Source organism: Palaemon carinicauda, chromosome 22, assembly GCF_036898095.1.
Source record: "Palaemon carinicauda isolate YSFRI2023 chromosome 22, ASM3689809v2, whole genome shotgun sequence".
NCBI lineage: Eukaryota > Metazoa > Arthropoda > Malacostraca > Decapoda > Palaemonidae > Palaemon > Palaemon carinicauda.
In genome coordinates this window covers 54,016,288-54,033,679 of record NC_090746.1, presented here as the reverse complement: position 1 = coordinate 54,033,679, position 17,392 = coordinate 54,016,288, and the positions used below count along the sequence as shown (strand labels likewise).

Sequence of the window (17,392 nt, the reverse complement as noted above, 5' to 3'; positions counted from 1 at the left end):
GTAACTTTAGATCAGATGGAAGGGGAACTAAAAAAAGAGGAGGAAGGACAGGGCAAAGCAGTCTTGACTGCTTTCGCCTTCAGGCAGTAGGAGCCAGACTAAATACCTTCTGGCAGGCATGGGAGAAGAGGGTTGCAGATCTGTGGTCAGTCCAACTTCTAAGGAAGGGCTACAGGATCCCTTTTATAAAGCAACCCCCACTAAGGTTAACCCCTGTGGATCTCTCTCCCAGGTACAGGGAGGAATTAAAGAGGCAAGCATTACAGCTGCAAGTCTCTCTCTTGTTGGAGAAGGGAGCTATAGATAAAGTACAGGACTGGCAGTCACCAGGCTTTTACAACCGCCTTTTCCTGGTTCGCAAGAACTCGGGGGGATGGCGTCCAGTTCTGGACGTAAGTACTCTCAACAACTTTATCCAGAAAACAAAGTTCTCGATGGAGAAGTCGAAGTCAGTGCTTGCAGCGGTAAGGAAAGGCGACTGGATGGTGTCACTGGACCTCCAGGATGCTTATTTCCATATCCCGATTCATCCGAAGTTCAAGCACTTTCTGAGATTCGTTTTCCAGGGAGAGGTCTTTCAGTTTCGAGCCCTGTGTTTCGGCCTCAACACTGCCCCACAGGTCTTTACGAAGCTTATGCTCAATGTAATAAGGATTTTCCACTCAAGGGGCATCAGAGCCTCCCTGTACCTAGACGATTGGCTTTTAAGAGCTCGCTCTCAAGATCGCTGCCTGAAGGATCTTCAGACAACAATGAAGTTGACAGAAGAATTGGGTCTTCTGGTCAACAAAGACAAATCTTCACTGAAACCGTCTCTAGAGGTTCTATATTTAGGAATGATGATTCGGAGTCGAGTTTTTCGGGCTTTTCCGTCTCCCTTAAGGACGGAGCAAGCACTTCAGAAGATACGTGCGTTCCTAGGAGAACAGAGGTGTTCTGCGAGGAAGTGGATAAGTCTGTTGTGGACTCACTCCTCGTTAGAACAGTTCGTCTCTCTGGGAAGGCTGAACCTTCGACCACTCTAATTTCACCTCAACTCTTGGGGGGAACAAGGAGAAGGTGTGTATTCCGATCACGGAGTTCATGAGACATTGCCTTCAGTGGTGGAACGACCCGATCAAATTTCAGGAAGGTTGCTCATTAGAGCTGAAGAGCCCAGACCTTGTGTTGTGTTTCGACGCCTCGGACTCTGGGTGGGGAGCAACACTGGGCAAACTGGAAATATCGGGGGTGTGGACGGAGATTCAGAAGTCTTTCCACATAAATCAAAAGGAGCTGCTAGCAGTTCTTTTGGTCCTGAAGAGCTTCGAAGGGTCAGTATGGAACAAGGTGATACAAATCAATGCAGACAACACCACAGCATTGGCCTACTTTGCCAAACAAGGAGGAACGCACTTGATTTCTCTTTGCGAGACGGCAAGAGATCTGCTCATCTGGGCAAAGGAAAGATAGGTGATTCTACTTACAAGGTTCATTCAAGGGGAAAAGAATGTTTTGGTAGGCGGTCTCAGCAGGAAAGGACAAGATCTATCCATGGAGTGGACTCTACACCTAGAGGTGTGCAAGAATCTGTGGAAACTTTGGGGTCGCCCTTATGTAGACCTGTTCGCGACTGCAAAGACCAAGAGACTACAGACATTGCTCCCCAGTGCCAGATCTCGAGGCAGTACACGCGGACGCATTTGTGCTAGATTGGTCAAATCTAGATGTGTACGCTTTTCCTCCTTTCAAGATTCTGTACAAGGTGCTACAAAAGTTTTTAACAAGTGAAGGGACCAGAATGACCTTGATAGCCCCCCTCTGGCCCTCAAGAGAATGGTTCACAGAGGTACTGGAATAGATGGTGGACGCTCCCAGAAGCCTCCCTTTGCGAGTAGATTTACTCAAACAACCCCACTTGGTAAGACACCATCAAAATCTCCAAAGTCTTCGACTAACTGCCTTCAGACTATCGAAAGACTCAGAAGAGCTAGAGGCTTTTCAAAGGAGGCAGCTAGAGCGATTGCAAGAGCTAGGAGGTCTTCAACCATCAGAGTCTATCAATCCAAGTGGGAAGTTTTCAGGGAATGGTGCAGGGTCAACTATATTTCCTCTTCCAGTACCTCTGTAGCTCAGATTGCTGATTTCCATTTATTCCTAAGAAAGAAATGAAGTTTTTCTACATCAACTATCAAGGGATACAGGAGTATGTTGATGACTGTATTCAGGCACAGAAACCTGGACCTTTCAAATAATAAGGATCTACAAGAACTAATTAAATCCTTTGGGACAACAAAGCAACAGCACCAGGATTCACTAGCTTGGAATCTGGATGTTGTGTTAAAATTTCTGATGAGCGACAGGTTTGAACCCCTGCACTCTACATCTCTGAAGGACCTCACGCTGAAAACCCTTTTCTTGGTTAGTCTGGCAACAGCCAAGAGGGTTTGTGAAGTCCATGCATTCAGTAGAAATGTGGGTTTTCAGGACAGTAAAGCGATCTGCTCATTACAGTTGGGTTTTCTCGCTAAGAATGAGCGCCCTTCCCAACCTTGGCCTAAGGCCTTTCAGATTTTGCACCTGGCCGACGTGGTTGGAAATGAGTTAGAGAGAGTTTTATGTCCAGTAAGGGCCCTCAAGTTTTACTTAGACAGAACAAAGAATTTAAGAGGCAAGTCGGAAGCACTGTGGTGCTCGGTGAAGAAACCCTCCTTGCCATTGTCTAAGAATGCCCTGTCATACTTTATCAGACTTCTAATTAAAGAGGCTCATTCTCATTGCAGTGAGACAGTCGTTAGTCTTTTAAAGGTCAAGACTCACGAAGTGAGAGCTGTGGCAACTTCGGTGGCATTCAAACAAAATCGTTCGTTGCAAAGCATTATGGACACAACCTTCTGGAGAAGCAAATCTGTGTTCGCTTTACAATATTTGAGAAATGCCCAGACTATATGATGACCGATATACTCTGGGACCGTTTGTAGCAGCGGGTACAGTGGTGGGAGAAGGATCCACCACTACTTTCCCATAATCCTAATACCTTTTCTCCTCTTGGAACTTTTATTTGGTGTTTTTATGGTTGTCTTGTGGAGATTGCTACAGTCTTCCGCAATCATTGATTTGTCAGGTGATCTATTTTGTTCCTTGAGAGTGCCTCGTAATGGGTATTAGAGGAGGCTCTGTCACAAAGAAGTTTGATCACCGGTTGGCAGCTCCTAGGGATCTTCAGCCCCCTGAGAGGACCCCTGGATCTCATAAGGAAAGCAGACATAATGGCAGAGTATCATTGAAGTCAGCTTCGTTATCAGGTACGAACCCTTAAGTTTGTTTTGTATTTAAAACTCTTAAGCAGAATTTCAACTATATTGGCTATCTCTAACCCTCCACCAAAGGAGTTAATCAGCTATATATATAACCACCAGGTAAGTCTTGTGTTTAAAAATTGTATTTTCTTTATAAAATAAATTTTTGAACATACTTACCTGGTGGTTATATATACTGTAATTAAAATCCCCCCTCCTCCCCTCTAGAGACTAGAGGCATAGAAGATATGAATACCGATGGAATGGTTTCTGGGTACCTCGCCAGAGGCGTATAGGTAGCACACCTGGCTATCCAATCGGCGATTGGCGGAAGTTTTGAATTTTTCTGCCGTGACGTCAGGGACGTAAGCTATTATTATTATTATTATTATTATTATTATTATTATTATTATTATTATTATTATTATTATTATTATTAATTGCTAAGCAACAACCCTAGTTGGAAAAGCAAGGTGCTATAAGCCTAGGGACCCCAACAGGGAAAATAGCCCAGTGAGGAAAGGAAACAAGGAAAAATAAAGTATTTTAAGAACAGTAACAACATTAAAATAAATATTTGCTATATACAGTAAACTATAACAAAACAAGAGGAAGAGAAATTAGATAGAATAGTGTGCCTGAGTGTACCCTCAAGCAAGAGAACCCTAACCCAAGACAGTGGAAGACCATGGTACAGAGGTTATGGCACTACCCAAGACTAGAGAACAATGGCTTGATTTTGGAGTGTCCTTCTCCTAGAAGAGCTGCTTATCATAGCTAAAGAGTCTCTTCTACCCTTACCAAGAGGAAAGTTGTCCTGAACAATTACAGTGCAGTAGTATATATAACCACCAGGTAAGTATGTTCAAAAATTTATTTTATAATGAAAATAACATTTCAACCTCAGATAATGAATTGTAAAGACATATTCTTTGTGTTTCTAACTTGGCTTTTTAAATTTTTTTTTCTCTTTTTGAGTGTTTGATCATTGTTGGCAACAGAATGGAGAAACCATGTCTAGGCTTGTGGTCCTGGCTTGGGCTCCCGGTGTAGGATAGAATATGGACCCCCGGGAATGTGGACCCAGGGTCCAGATTCCGCTGCGGCTGTAGGTGTTGAACCTTCATGAAGAGGATACCCCATTCTTTCTGCGCTTTTTGCAGATCAGTGTCATAAAAGGGGTACTTCACCACTCTGAGCCTCAATTCAGCCGATTGCAGAATTTCTTGCTTTCCTGCACATGGAGAAGATCCTCTTAGTCTCGGTGGGGGAAGGCTATCGCTCGGCCTTGAGCCAAGTCTAGATTGAAGTCCAGACCATGCTGCAAAAGGGCACTCTCCAAGAGGTCCTCAACAGCTCCCCAGTCTTCTACAGTCAACTCATTATTGTGAAAAAGGCGTCTGGAGGCCGGAGACCAGTCAGCGATCTCTCGCCCCTGAACAAGTTTGTTCTACAAACTGCGTTCTTGGGGATTGTCGATACTTATGACGAGCTTCGATTAGTTCTGCCCTCTGGGAGAATTAAAGAGTTCTAAGGGACCCTTATGAACCTTTAAATGGACCTAGAAAGTGTTCTTTCTTGCTAATGCTCAAGGAAGTCATCTTACTTGACCTGGCATCAGCAAAACTGGTAGGCGAGCTGCACAATTTATCTCTTGTAGTCATTCTTACGTGTGGAGAAAGGCTCTCTCTTTCCCTTGATCCTGAATTTCTCTCTAAAACTCAAAACCTGGCCACAAACAACCAGGGGTTTGAATCATTCTTAATCTTCTTCCTAAGTGAAGCAACCAACAGCAATGTAAACCCATCACTTTATTTTAGTCGAACATAGCAGACCTCATGCTGTATCTCTTGAGGATGTAGGTTACTCCATGACTATCTTTCTAATAGATAGAAGCTTGGCTTTTCACCTGAAAATTCAGGTCATTGGATTCAACACTCATGCTCATCCTAAGGTCTTAGTGTTCATATGTCCTGGGATTGGTTGGTTATATGAATTTCTACCCTTCTAATGATGTCACCAATTAAAGGACGAAAGTATGTATTCGTGTAGGAACAAATCGCAAATTTTGTAAAGTCGTTTATATTTTTCCTTTCTATGCATACCTGGACCCTTATAGGTTACACATCCTGTCTCATCAATCTCACAAGTCTTAGGTGAAGGTCAAAGTTGCTATCTTTTATTAACTACTGACATTTTGTTATAAATTTTAACAGCTAGGTTTACAGCTTTACTGAAATCATACTCTTATTAATAGACTTGGGTTTGTATAATTCAGAATAATGCATATTTCTTTTTTAAATTTAAGATTTGGAATAGAATATTACCATGCTAGGCGGTATATCTTAGCAATCCATGTTTGCCAACGGTTATACTCTTATAAGCGGATGAGCAACTTAGTGGAGTAATGAGAGCTTTGGGTTTGGAGGAAATGCCCCCCTAAATCTCGATGAAGTCATAGGTACCAGGGTGACGAATTGGGTTTAAAGCGATGGACAAACTCTCTCTTGGGCTTTCCCGCCTGATGTCTGGCGGTTGATCTTACTAGAATTAGAATGGACCGGCAGGGGTCACTTGCCTTAGTTAGATAGGCACCGCGCATCATAAAGAACTGGCTATCTTTTGATGTATCTAGCCAATTAATCCTCTATGGATTTAGCTAGTCATGAAAGAGAGAGATGACAGAATGGCCCCCAGTCCCGGGCGTAGCGGTGTGCTAAGAATCTGGTTTATAAATACTAAAGAAAAATTGAAAATAGGTAATTGGAATGTTAGAACCATGAATCAGATTGAGAAGTTACAGCAAGTGGAGAGTGAATTTATGAAATATAGTTTGGAAATCTTGGCCCTAAGTGAAACACGTTGTAAGGGGATTGGTAAGAAAACGTTAGACAAAGGTAATATATATATCTACTCTGGAAGATCAGATGGAGTTGGAAGAGAAAGGGGTAGGAATGATTATGACACCAAGAGCAGAAAAGGCATTAACTGAGTGGAGAACTGTAAATAGTAGATTGTTACGAGCAAGGTTCAAATCAAAGCAGTGCAATATGAGTTATAGTTTGCTATGCCCCAACAAATGATTCCCCTGAAGAAAGGAAAGATGAATACTATGAAGAACTGCAGAGGGTAATAGATGAGATCGTTGAGAGAGATATGAAAATTGTGATTGTCCACTTCAATGCTAAAGTTGGAAGAAATAATCAAGGAATAGAGAATGTGATGGGTGTCGATGGTCTTGGCAAAGTTACAAATGAAAATGGAGCACATTTCATAAGTTTCTGTTTAAAGGTCGCTCATGAATGGCAGAGGCAAGGGACAGTGACATTACCCTAGTAATCAGGACAATGCCCTAGAGACTAACCATATATTATATGATTAGCGCCCAAGCCTAGGACCAGGGAGGGCCAGGCAGTGGCTGCTGATGACTCAGCAGATAGACCTATAGGCTCCCCCAAACCCCCCCAACCTAAGCTCACAAGGATGGTAAGGTTGCAGACACTAATGGCACTAACAAGTCTGAGCGGGACTCGAACCCCCGACTGGCAAACACCAGGCAGAGACGTTACCAATCAGGCCACAGCAAACATTCTTGTCATTGGAGGTACTCTTTTTCAACACAAGAACATCCACAAGTATACATGGACTTTACCATGTTGCATTTACAAAAATCAGATAGATCACGTTGCCATTAAAAAAGAGAGAAGGAGGACTCTGAGAAACGTAAGAAGCTATAGAGGTGCCATATTGGTAGTAATCACCAGCTCCTCATTGCCACACTGAAATTAAAACTGAAAGCACCAACAGAATGATGGATAGAATACCTAGGTTTGATACAACTAAGCTTTTTGAAGAAGAGCACAGTGAAACATTTGCAATTGAATATAGGAATCTATTTGCAGTCTTAGAGACTTTAAGAGACGACGAACAGACAAATAATGAAGAATAGTGTGATATTAAGAACATATATCAGTCAGTTGGTAGTGAAGTCTTGGGACACGCATTGACAAGGAGAAAGCCATGGATATCAAATGATACTTGGGATTCTTTAAAAAGGAGATAAAGACGGAAATTGATTGCTGAAAGTTTTTGAGGAAGTAATAAAAATTACAGGTAGAGCATGCTAAGTTTTCCAGTATTGACAGTGAGGTCAAAAGAAAAGCCAGGAATGACTGGAGAGAATATTTAAACAGTAAAGTAGATGAGGCTGACAAAGCTATGAATTTAGGAAGTGGCTATGGTGTAAGAATTGCTTATAGAATTAATGAAATCTCGACTGGGGCAAGGAAGAAGCATAAACCCATCAAAAAGAGAGATGGTTCACTTATAGCAACAGATGAAGAAAGACAATGTTGGATGGAACAGTTTAGTGAGATTATGAATAGGAGATGTAAAGGGAATAATTTTATTGATGTACCTGAAGCTGATGAAGAACTTGATGTCCCCCTGAATGAATTCAGTGTGTTTGAAGTCGAAGCTATCCTAAAAGAACTATAGATGGAAATCCCCGGAATATGATGGAATAACTGCTGAGATGATACTGGCCGAAAATGAAGTGACTCCCAAACTACTTAAGATTATTTTCAAGAATGAGGTATGAAGAGGCAAAACCTGATGAATGAGAGTTAGGAGTGTTGGTGAAAATAGCAAAAAAAGACAACTTGACCAATTGCAATAATTAGAGGCATAACACTTACGTCACTTATTATGAAAATATGTAGTATGCTTATTCTAAAGAGATTAGAGAGAAAGATTGATGAAAAGCCGAGAGATGAACAAGCAGGATTTAGAAAAGATAGAAGTTGCACTGACCAAATTTTCATTTTGAGACATGTAGAGCAATGCGTAGAATATAGAAATCCACTTTTGATGGCATTTGTGAACTATGAAAAAGCTTTTGATAGTGTGCACTGGCCAATTTTGTGGCGAGTCCTGCGTTATGGAATTCTTAAATACGTAAATTTGATTAAGTGTTCATGAGCGTAGTGACTGCAAAGTTAATGTTAATGGAGTCTTATCTAATTAATTTCCAGTGAACAGCAGAGTACTCCAAGAGAATGTGTTGTCACCTATGTTGTTTATCCTCCTCATGGATTTTGTAATGCGTAGAACAGCCAGAGATGGTGGAGAAAGTTTGGACTGGATTGGTGATAGGAATTTAGCAGACCTGGAGTATGCTGATGATGCTGTCCTTGTTAGCAGAACACCACAGGATTTGCAATGCTTGCTTACCAGAATGCATGAAATAGCACATTAGTGAAAGATTGTAAAAAGCAAATCAGACAATGGCTACGTTAGGTAAAATTTGGAAGTCAAATTGCCTGAAATTACATATAAAAATCAGACTATATATTAGTTTACTGTAGTGAGATCAGTGTTACTCTATGGACATGAGTCATGGTATGACCATGAAACAATCTCCAATGGATTTAGTAGATTTGAGAACAAAACCCTCAGAAGGATATTGGGAGTTAAATGGCAGGACAGGATTAAAAATTGAACGATAAGAGAGATTATCAGAGTACCATATGTGGATGAGATTATGATGAGGGGTAGATGGAGATGGTTTGGGCATGCTCTTTGCAATCCTCAAGAGAGATTAGTTTACCAAACGTTCAGCTGGGCTCCACAAGGTACTAGAAAAGTAGGAAGACCCAAGCCTACATGGCTGAGGACTATGAAGCGTGTAGGAGATGATGAATGGAGAAGTATTGAATTAAAATTCCAAGATAGAGACGACTGGCAAAATCTAACCGAGGCCCTTTGCGTCAATAGGTGTTGGAGGAGATGATGATGATGATGAATAGAATAGAATATTCCTCATTTGAGTTAGATGCTTTTTTTTTAGGTAGAGACTACAAAATTTGTAATTCTCTCATTTATAATGGCGGTATAAATGCAGTCAATTTTGAGAATGATACTAACATCATTACAGTGAAAGGTAGAATGTTGTGTATAACAATTATATACTGTAATTATTATTCTGGTATCTCACTGTGGTTTTGGTGTAAGTTAAAAAAAGTAAAATTACAAATTGGAACATTCAAGTGCCTGCTCACTTGTTAGTCTTAATGTTTATCCTCTGATAATAATTGAAGATGCATTATTTTCTGTAAAAACTGTTTGCTGCCAGAGCCAAAGAGAGACTGGAGTTTAAAATTCTCTCTCATAGGATCAATCAGGGCTTAATGTTACAATTCTATAAGTGTAGCATATAGTAAAGTATGGGCGCTTGGTGTTCATTAAAGAGTTATGAGAGGAGAGGCATTTAAATTGGTATAAGTTGTGCACACCTTAATCAATAGGGCTTAATGGAACCAAAGACGAAGTAGTAGTACTTGATATGGTAGCACCTGCAGGTAAAGTAGAAAGTATATATGATGCATTATTATCTACTTTTACTGTATGAATTTTCTAATACCCAAAGAGGCCCAATAGTATGTTTTTCATAGATTATATAGTTTCCTAATAGGATTAAAAAAAACTTTTCACCTTTCATATTTGTCCACAGATATTCCCCTTACCCAAGGTGAATCCAATACCAGGTGCAGAACTCACTAAAGAAATTTTCCGTTGGGACCAAAGACTGTTTGGATTAGTACTAAGGTTGACAGGAACCCCTGCACCTGACCCTATGGGTATAGTTCCAAGCGATAATTCACCCTTAGATAAACTTTGCGAACAAACTGGAGGTAAGATATGAATTTTGTTTTATTTAATTCTAGAAAAGTAATTGCATACTACAAATTTAATATTTTGTGATAAGTAACTTTCTTAGGAGTATCTTAAAATGAGATAGTATAATTAGTTCATGAGGTTCCGTTTAGTGTACATTTGCTTGCTTGCGCTATGGCATTTAGAGTATGTATATGATTTTGTCTAATTAAATAAGATTATTCTTACAAAACCTTTACATGCAGTACATATTTTGTGTTATGATAAAATCCTTCAAAAAAAGAATAATCATGGATTGTATTTTATGTGCATGTGTAAAACAAGTTCCCTGATTGTGGCAGTCTGCCTGGTTCATACCTCATGATGGTTGCACTTATTATAAGGAGAATTTTGGGTAGGGAGTAGAAAATTATGAACAGCAAAGGGATTTTAATGAAAAGAAAAATATATATAAAGTACACATTTTGCAAAGTATTTTAAGTAGGAGGAAAAAACTATGATTAATAAAAAGGTAATAAAAAGGTTTTGTTCCAACACTGAGTACTTAGCTCTAACTACTTTCTTAGGAGTATCTGGGATCTCCTCCCTTCTGACCAGAATTTTGTGTAGTTTACCCTACTCCCGTTTTCTATGCGGGGTAATCTCTGCGGAGTGATACGCGCTCAGAGACGACCCGGGGTCAGAGAACATGCTTGCTCAGGTCTCTATCTCCAATAAGTTTTTGGTTGCGTCGGCGTTAACATCCCGACGCTCTCTTAACCCAGTGCGACCCTTTATGTCCCCGACCCCTTTGTGTCTCACACGGTCCCCACGTGGTCCCTTTGTGTCCTTTCCTGTGTCTCGCGGTGTCTTACTAGTGTGTTATGGAGCATCCCCGTCATTGCCCTGGCCCTGTGGCCGGCAAATCGTGTGGCGCTTTCCTCTCTAAGCCCGAAGTTGACCCGCACTCCTTGTGTTCTTCGTGTAGGGGCAGTGTGTGTTCCCCTACAGCCACGTGTCCGGAGTCCTGGAATGAAATGCAGTGGGTGCGATACGGCACTAAGAAGAAGAAGGCCTCTCGACGTTCTCCTAGAAAGACCAACGTCGCTTCGCCTCTCGCTTCGCCCGGCGTCCCGTCGGACAGTCTCTCTCTCTGCCGTCTTCCCCTACCCAGTTTAGGGGTCGAGGTAAGTCTGTTGTGGGGAAGCGGCCTGTGGTCCTTCCCCAGGAGTCTGATTTACCTGACAGTGGGATTGTCTTTTCAGTCCAGGCAAGTGGGGGGCCTGAGGGAGGGGCGGGTTTGTATCCAGGGGACGGAGCCCTGGTGAAAGCAGGTCCCGTCTCGTCGGACGATCCGATGCGGGGTAAAACTGCTGCAGTCTCTTCTCCCGCCTCTTGGGCAGGTTTTTCAGGTGCGTCAGTAGCCGAGGGTGCCGCCGAGAAGGAGGACTTGCCGCCGTCAGACACCCTTGTGTGGGCGCCTCCGAAGACGCCCTTCAGATCTCCCCTGAGGATGGAAGAGGAGTTTGAGACCTGGTTCCCCAGCAAGGAGCTCCCCCGCTCCCCTCCAACGCCTTCAGCTACGCTCCCGGCCGACTTCATGGAGCCTTCGTCGCCGACCGAACACCATGTAGAACCACCAGCAACGCGGCGCGATTCATGCCCTTCAGTGAGGTCCTACAGGTCTTCGGGCTCCTCGGTCGAGGCCTACTCCTACTCATCGGAAGACGGAGCCCCGAGGGACCATAGAAGACGGCGAGATAGGTCCCGCAGGAGGCGATCTCGCTCGCGTTCCCGTTCAAAATCCCGCCACGTGAGTAGGCGTTCTAGATCCCCCAGGAGAAAGTTCAGGAGAAGCGTTTCACCGGAGGAAGAATGGGTGCGAGTCTCCATCCCCTGTAGCCAACTCCTGGGGGCTACAGCAGTCCCGGGCACCTCGGGATGGCTCCCTAGGTCCCACTCACTGGTAGGTTTTGTCTCCAGCAGTAAGTATGACCGACGGAGGGACTCGTCTCATCAGGCACCAAGGGACAGGCATAAGTCTGCGAAGGTTCCGACTCCATCCGCCCAGCGGAGAGAGTCGCCCCTTCGGTCTGGCAGCCACGTCGCGGCCTCAAGATCTACGATGCATCGACCGGAGCAAGAGAAACTCCTTTCATCGATGGGCAAGCCCGCAGACCCCTGGTCCGCCGGAAGAAGGGATAAATCCAGGACGGAGGCCTCCGTTCCAGCGGCGATGCCCCGTCCTACTGCCTGAAGGGAGGAGACTGGACCACTCCAGGAAGATGCCTCCTCCACATACGACTCCCCCCATCGGAGGTCCTCCGTCACGAGAACTGGGACGCCCAACGGAGAATGTAGAGGACGGGGAAGAAGGTTCGCCAGCGGAGGTTTCTGCATACAGGAGGGTGATAGGCCTCATCAGGCGACACCATAGGCTGGACGAACCGGAGCCCTCTACTGATGAAGTCTGGCTCTCGAGCCTCAGCAGGCTGGTGGATGCGCCTGTACAACAGAGGCCCTCGCTAGCCCTCCCTTCAGCTAAAGATGTGAAGCTGGGATTGGCGCACGTTAACAAGATCGTGGCCAACCATGCGGAAGCTCCCAAGATCCAGAACGCCTCTAGACTTCTCCAGGGCCTGAAGACAGAGTCCCGGTTCTACCTCCCGGAAGGACACCGCACGGGGCCCTGTGCGGTGGAACCAGCAGTCGCCATCTTGGGACAGGGTGCAGCAGAGGAGAGGGCTACCACTTCCTCGGTTTGTTTCTCCCTGGCGGAGACTTCCATGATGGAGGAGCTGTCCAGGGACTTAGTTCACGTGTCATCGTGGCTGGATTGGTGGGCCTCCATGCTGGTAGAGTTCCAGTCCTCGCACGACCTCTCAATCCCGGAGAATCAGGCCTTGCTGAAGGAGCTGATTAGCTCGGGAGGTAAGGCCCTGAAGTTCCTTTCCTATCAATCCATAGCACAAACTGCCAACTGGATACTGAGGAAAAGGGACACTGTGCTCAGCAGACTAGCAAGGCAGCTCCCTGACAGAGAAGCGAGGTCCCTGAGGAGCCTTCCACTGTGGGACGACTCAGTCTTCCCCCTCAAGGAGGTGGAAGAGACGGTGGAGAGGGTGAGGAAACTAAAGGATGCGGGAGAACCCAGGCCCCCTCCAGCAAGAAGACCCACCCATAGAAGGACACCCTCGGACGTCCCTCTCCCCCCTCACGCCTCACCTAACCAGCCCAGGAGAGACGCCCCTACTACATCCTGGCAGGAACCTTCGCAGCCCTCCCGTAGGGGAACGTCGGCTGTGCAGTCAGCATTCAGGCCCTCCTATTCAGCCGCCAGAAGAGGTCGTTCGGGCAGCGCCTCTCGAAGGAGATAGGGAGAGAGGCCCCCTACTCCTGCCGAAGCCTCAGGTGAGGGGATGCCTCAAACATTCTTGGCAAGCATGGCGGGACAACAGATCGGACCCGTGGACCGTGACAGTCCTGAAAGAAGGGTACAGGTTCCCCTTCCTGGTGGAGTCCCCACCTCTGATACCAGATCTACAGGTGGAATGGTTGGCACTGAAGGACCCCTTTAGAAGGACGGCCCTACAAGAAGAGGTCTCTGCTATGCTGGCTAAAGGGGCAATGGAACCAGTCAAGAACCCAGGTCTAAGGTTCTACAGCAGACTCTTCCTGGTGGAGAAAGCGACCGGGGGCTGGAGACCAGTCATAGACCTCTCAGCCCTCAACAGGTTCGTGTGCAAGACCGACTTCAAGATGGACACTCCGAAGTCGGTCCTAGTGGCCTTGAGGGAAGGAGACTTCATGATGTTCATAGACCTCAAGAACGCATACTTCCAGACCCCTGTCCACCCCTCCAGCAGGAAGTACCTAAGGGTAAAATGGGGTACCCAGACGTTACAGTTCAAGACCCTCTGCTTCGGTCTGTCCACAGCCCCTCAGGTCTTCACGAGGATCTTCGCGACAGTCTCAGCCTGGGCACACGAACAGGGCATCCGCCTGATTTGCTACCTGAACAACTGGTTGTTGCTTTCAGCCTCAAGGGAAGTACTGAGGGAGCAAGGCGCGAAGCTCCTGCAGTTCTGCAACGTCCTGGGTATCACCATCAACCTGGAGAAGTCCCAACTGATACCCTCCACCAGGATGACCTACCTCGGGATGGTCCTGGACTCTCGGTTGGCGAGAGCCTTCCCTTCCGTGGAGAGACTGGACAACATGAGCCAGATCCTACGGCCCTTCCTGTCGCGTCAGTCCAGGAGACCCAGGGACTGGCAGAGGCTGATAGGCCACCTCGTGTCATTGGAGAAACTAGTCCCACAGAGGAGACTCAAACGCAGGGGAGTACAATGGAACCTGAAGGAGGCCTGGAACCAGAGAGACTCCCCGCACAAGGTGGTCTCGATGTCCCCGGAGACGAAGGAGGTCCTCGAGTGATGGCACGACAGATCGAACACCCTCAAGGGGATGCCCTTCGCAGCCGACCCTCCGGAGATGCTCCTGTTCACGGACGCATCCAAGGAGGGTTGGGGTGCTCATCTCCTCGACAGCACAGCGAGAGGAAGATGTGTAGCCGAAGAGAAGAACCTGCACATCAACGTACTGGAAATGATGGTAGTGCAAAGGGCGTGCCTAGAGTTCGTTCAGAGGCTCCGGGGAAACACCGTGGCACTGATGTGCGACAACGCCACGGTGGTGGCTTACATAAAGAAGCAAGGAGGGCTAAAATCGGCCCGGGGGCGGCGTTCGAAGACGCCTTCCAGCATCCTTGGGACAACCTCGACGTTTACACCTTTCCTCCCTTCGGAATGCTCAGACAAGTCCTCAACAGGGTGAGGAGAGCGGACAACCTGTGGATGACTTTGGTAGCTCCCTGGTGGCCGAAGAGAGAGTGGTTCGCGGATCTAAAGGAACTGGCGCGCCTTCCACCTTGGCCCCTTCCAGACAGATCAGACCTTCTCCGGCAGCCACACTTTCAAAGGTTCCACGAAAACCCTCGGTCCCTCTGCCTTCATGCGTGGATGTTATCGAGCGTCTCCTGAGGAAGGAAGGGTATTCGGCGAAGACCGCAACAAGGATGTCAGGTTACCTGAGACGGTCATCAGCCGCTGTGTACCAGGCTAAATGGGCTACCTTCACGAAATGGTGTTTCGCTAAGAACATCAAGCCGTTGAAAGCCTCCATCCCGGAAATAGCTGACTTCCTAGTCTATCTCAGGGATGAGGTAAATATGTCCATCCCAGCCATTAAAGGAGTTCGAGCCGCCCTAGGACAAGTCTTCCTCCTGAAGGGCATCGACCTGGGTTCCTCCAGACACATCTCAATGCTCATCAAGAGCTTCGAACAATCGTGCCCCCCTCAAGCAGTTAGGGTGCCCCAGTGGGACGTGGCTAGAGGCCTGAAGATGCTGTCAGACACCACAATCTCGGCATGGGCGCACGAGAAAGGCATACGACTGATCAGGTACCTGGACGACTGGTTGCTTCTTTCTGCCTCAAAGGAGCAACTGAAGGAGCAAGGCGTGATGTTGCTCGAGCTCTGCAAGGAATTAGGGATCACGGTCAACCTAGAAAAGTCCCAGCTAGTCCCCAGCACCAGGATGACTTACTTGGGGATGGTCCTGGACACCCAGTTGGTAAGAGCCTTCCCCTCAGGGGAGAGGATACACAACCTGGAACATATCCTTCAACCCAGGAGGGCCAAGGACTGGCAGAAGTTACTGGGCCACCTGGTTTCACTGGAGAAATTAGTACCGCAAGGGAGACTCAGGCTCCGACCGGTACAGTGGAATCTGAAGGAATCGTGGACCCAAGGCAAGGAGCCCCACAAAATAGTCCCAGTCCTCCCAAAGACGAGAGAGACCCTGCTTTGGTGGAACATCAGGTCGAACACAGAGAAGGGAATGCCCTTCGCCCCCGATCCCCCGGAGTTACTGTTGTTCACGGACGCATCGAAGGAGGGTTGGGAGCACACCTGCTAGGAGAATCGACAAGAGGGCAGTGGTCCAGCGAGGAGGCGTCTCTCCATATAAACATCCTGGAGATGATAGCGGTTCTGAGGGCGTGTCGGCAGTTCATACACTTCCTACGAGGAAACACTGTGGCGTTGATGTGCGACAACGACACAGTAGTGACGTATGTAAAGAAACAGGGGGGCCTAAAGTCAAGAGTTCTATGCGCCCTAGCCACAGACCTGTTAGAGTGGACGGCAGAAGAAGGGATAGAACTAACGGCAAGGGTCATCCCAGGAAAGAGGAACGTGCTGGCCGACGGCCTCAGCCGGGCAGGTCAAGTGATAGGCTCAGAGTGGACCCTACACCCGGAGGTAGCTCGGGCAGTCATCCTAATGTGGGGCTCCCCAGTGATAGACTTGTTCGCCACACGTCTGAACGCCCAACTCCCCGTGTTCTGTTCTCCAGTCCCAGACCCGTCAGCAGCGTTCGAGGACGCCTTCCAACATCCCTGGGACGACCTCGATGTGTACGCCTTCCCTCCCTTCGGGATGATCAGTCGAGTACTGAACAGAGTGAGAGCGACGACCAACCTGTCGATGACTTTGGTAGTGCCCTGGTGGCCGGAGAGAGAATGGTTCGCAGACCTAAAAGAATTAGCTCTTCGTCCTCCTTGGCCGCTTCCGGACAGACCAGACCTCCTGCGTCAACCTCACTTTCACAGGTGGCATGAAAACCCTCGATCCCTCCGCCTTCACGCGTGGAGGTTATCGAGAAACTACTGAAGAAAGGAGGATACTCATCGAGAACCGCGGCAAGGATGTCGAGTTACTTACGGCGTTCCTCGGCAGTAGTTTACCAAGCAAAGTGGGCAGTCTTCGTGAAGTGGTGTGCGTCCAAGAACATCAGGCCCTTAGGGGCGTCGATCCAGGACATTGCAGACTTTCTGGTGTACCTGGGAGACGACGTGGGTTCGTCTATTCCAGCCATCAAAGGAGTACAAACAGCCTTAGGTCAAGTCTTCCTCCTTAGGGGCCTTGACTTGGGAGCCTCAAGGCATATCTCTATGCTCATCCGCAGCTTTGAACAATCATGTCCCCCCCCAGAAAGTAAGGGTTCCGCAGTGGGACCTAGCCAGAGTTCTCAAGGTCCTGTCAGAGCCACCCTTCGAACCTCTCAGGGACGTACTAGACAGAGAACTCACCCTTAAAACAGCATTCCTTTTAGCCCTGGCCTCGGCGAAAAGAGTTAGCGAGTTACACGGCCTCTCTTTCGAGGTCTCTCACTCCAAAGTGGGGAGAGAAGTTACCTATAGGTTCGTCCCTAGCTTTGAGGCGAAGACCCAGAACCCGGCATGTTGGGATCCTCGGTATGGTTTTTCAGTGCCAGCCATCCCTCGCTATAACAACCCGAAGGATCTACTCTTATGTCCCGTGAGAACAGTAAGAGAATACCTGGAGAGGACCGCAAAATTTCGCCCGCAGATCAGAAATTTATTCGTCTCAACAGG

At 46.8% G+C, this 17,392-nt stretch overlaps 1 protein-coding gene across 1 annotated transcript in view; it reads left to right on the top strand.

The window, feature by feature from the left end:
* Positions 1-17,392, top strand: part of IntS6 (integrator complex subunit 6) — a 132,271-nt gene that overhangs the window by 59,757 nt on the left and 55,122 nt on the right. The window contains exon 5 of the mRNA XM_068346199.1: positions 9,790-9,970. Within this exon, the coding sequence (XP_068202300.1) occupies positions 9,790-9,970 (181 nt within the window). The remainder of the gene's footprint in view (positions 1-9,789; positions 9,971-17,392) is intronic.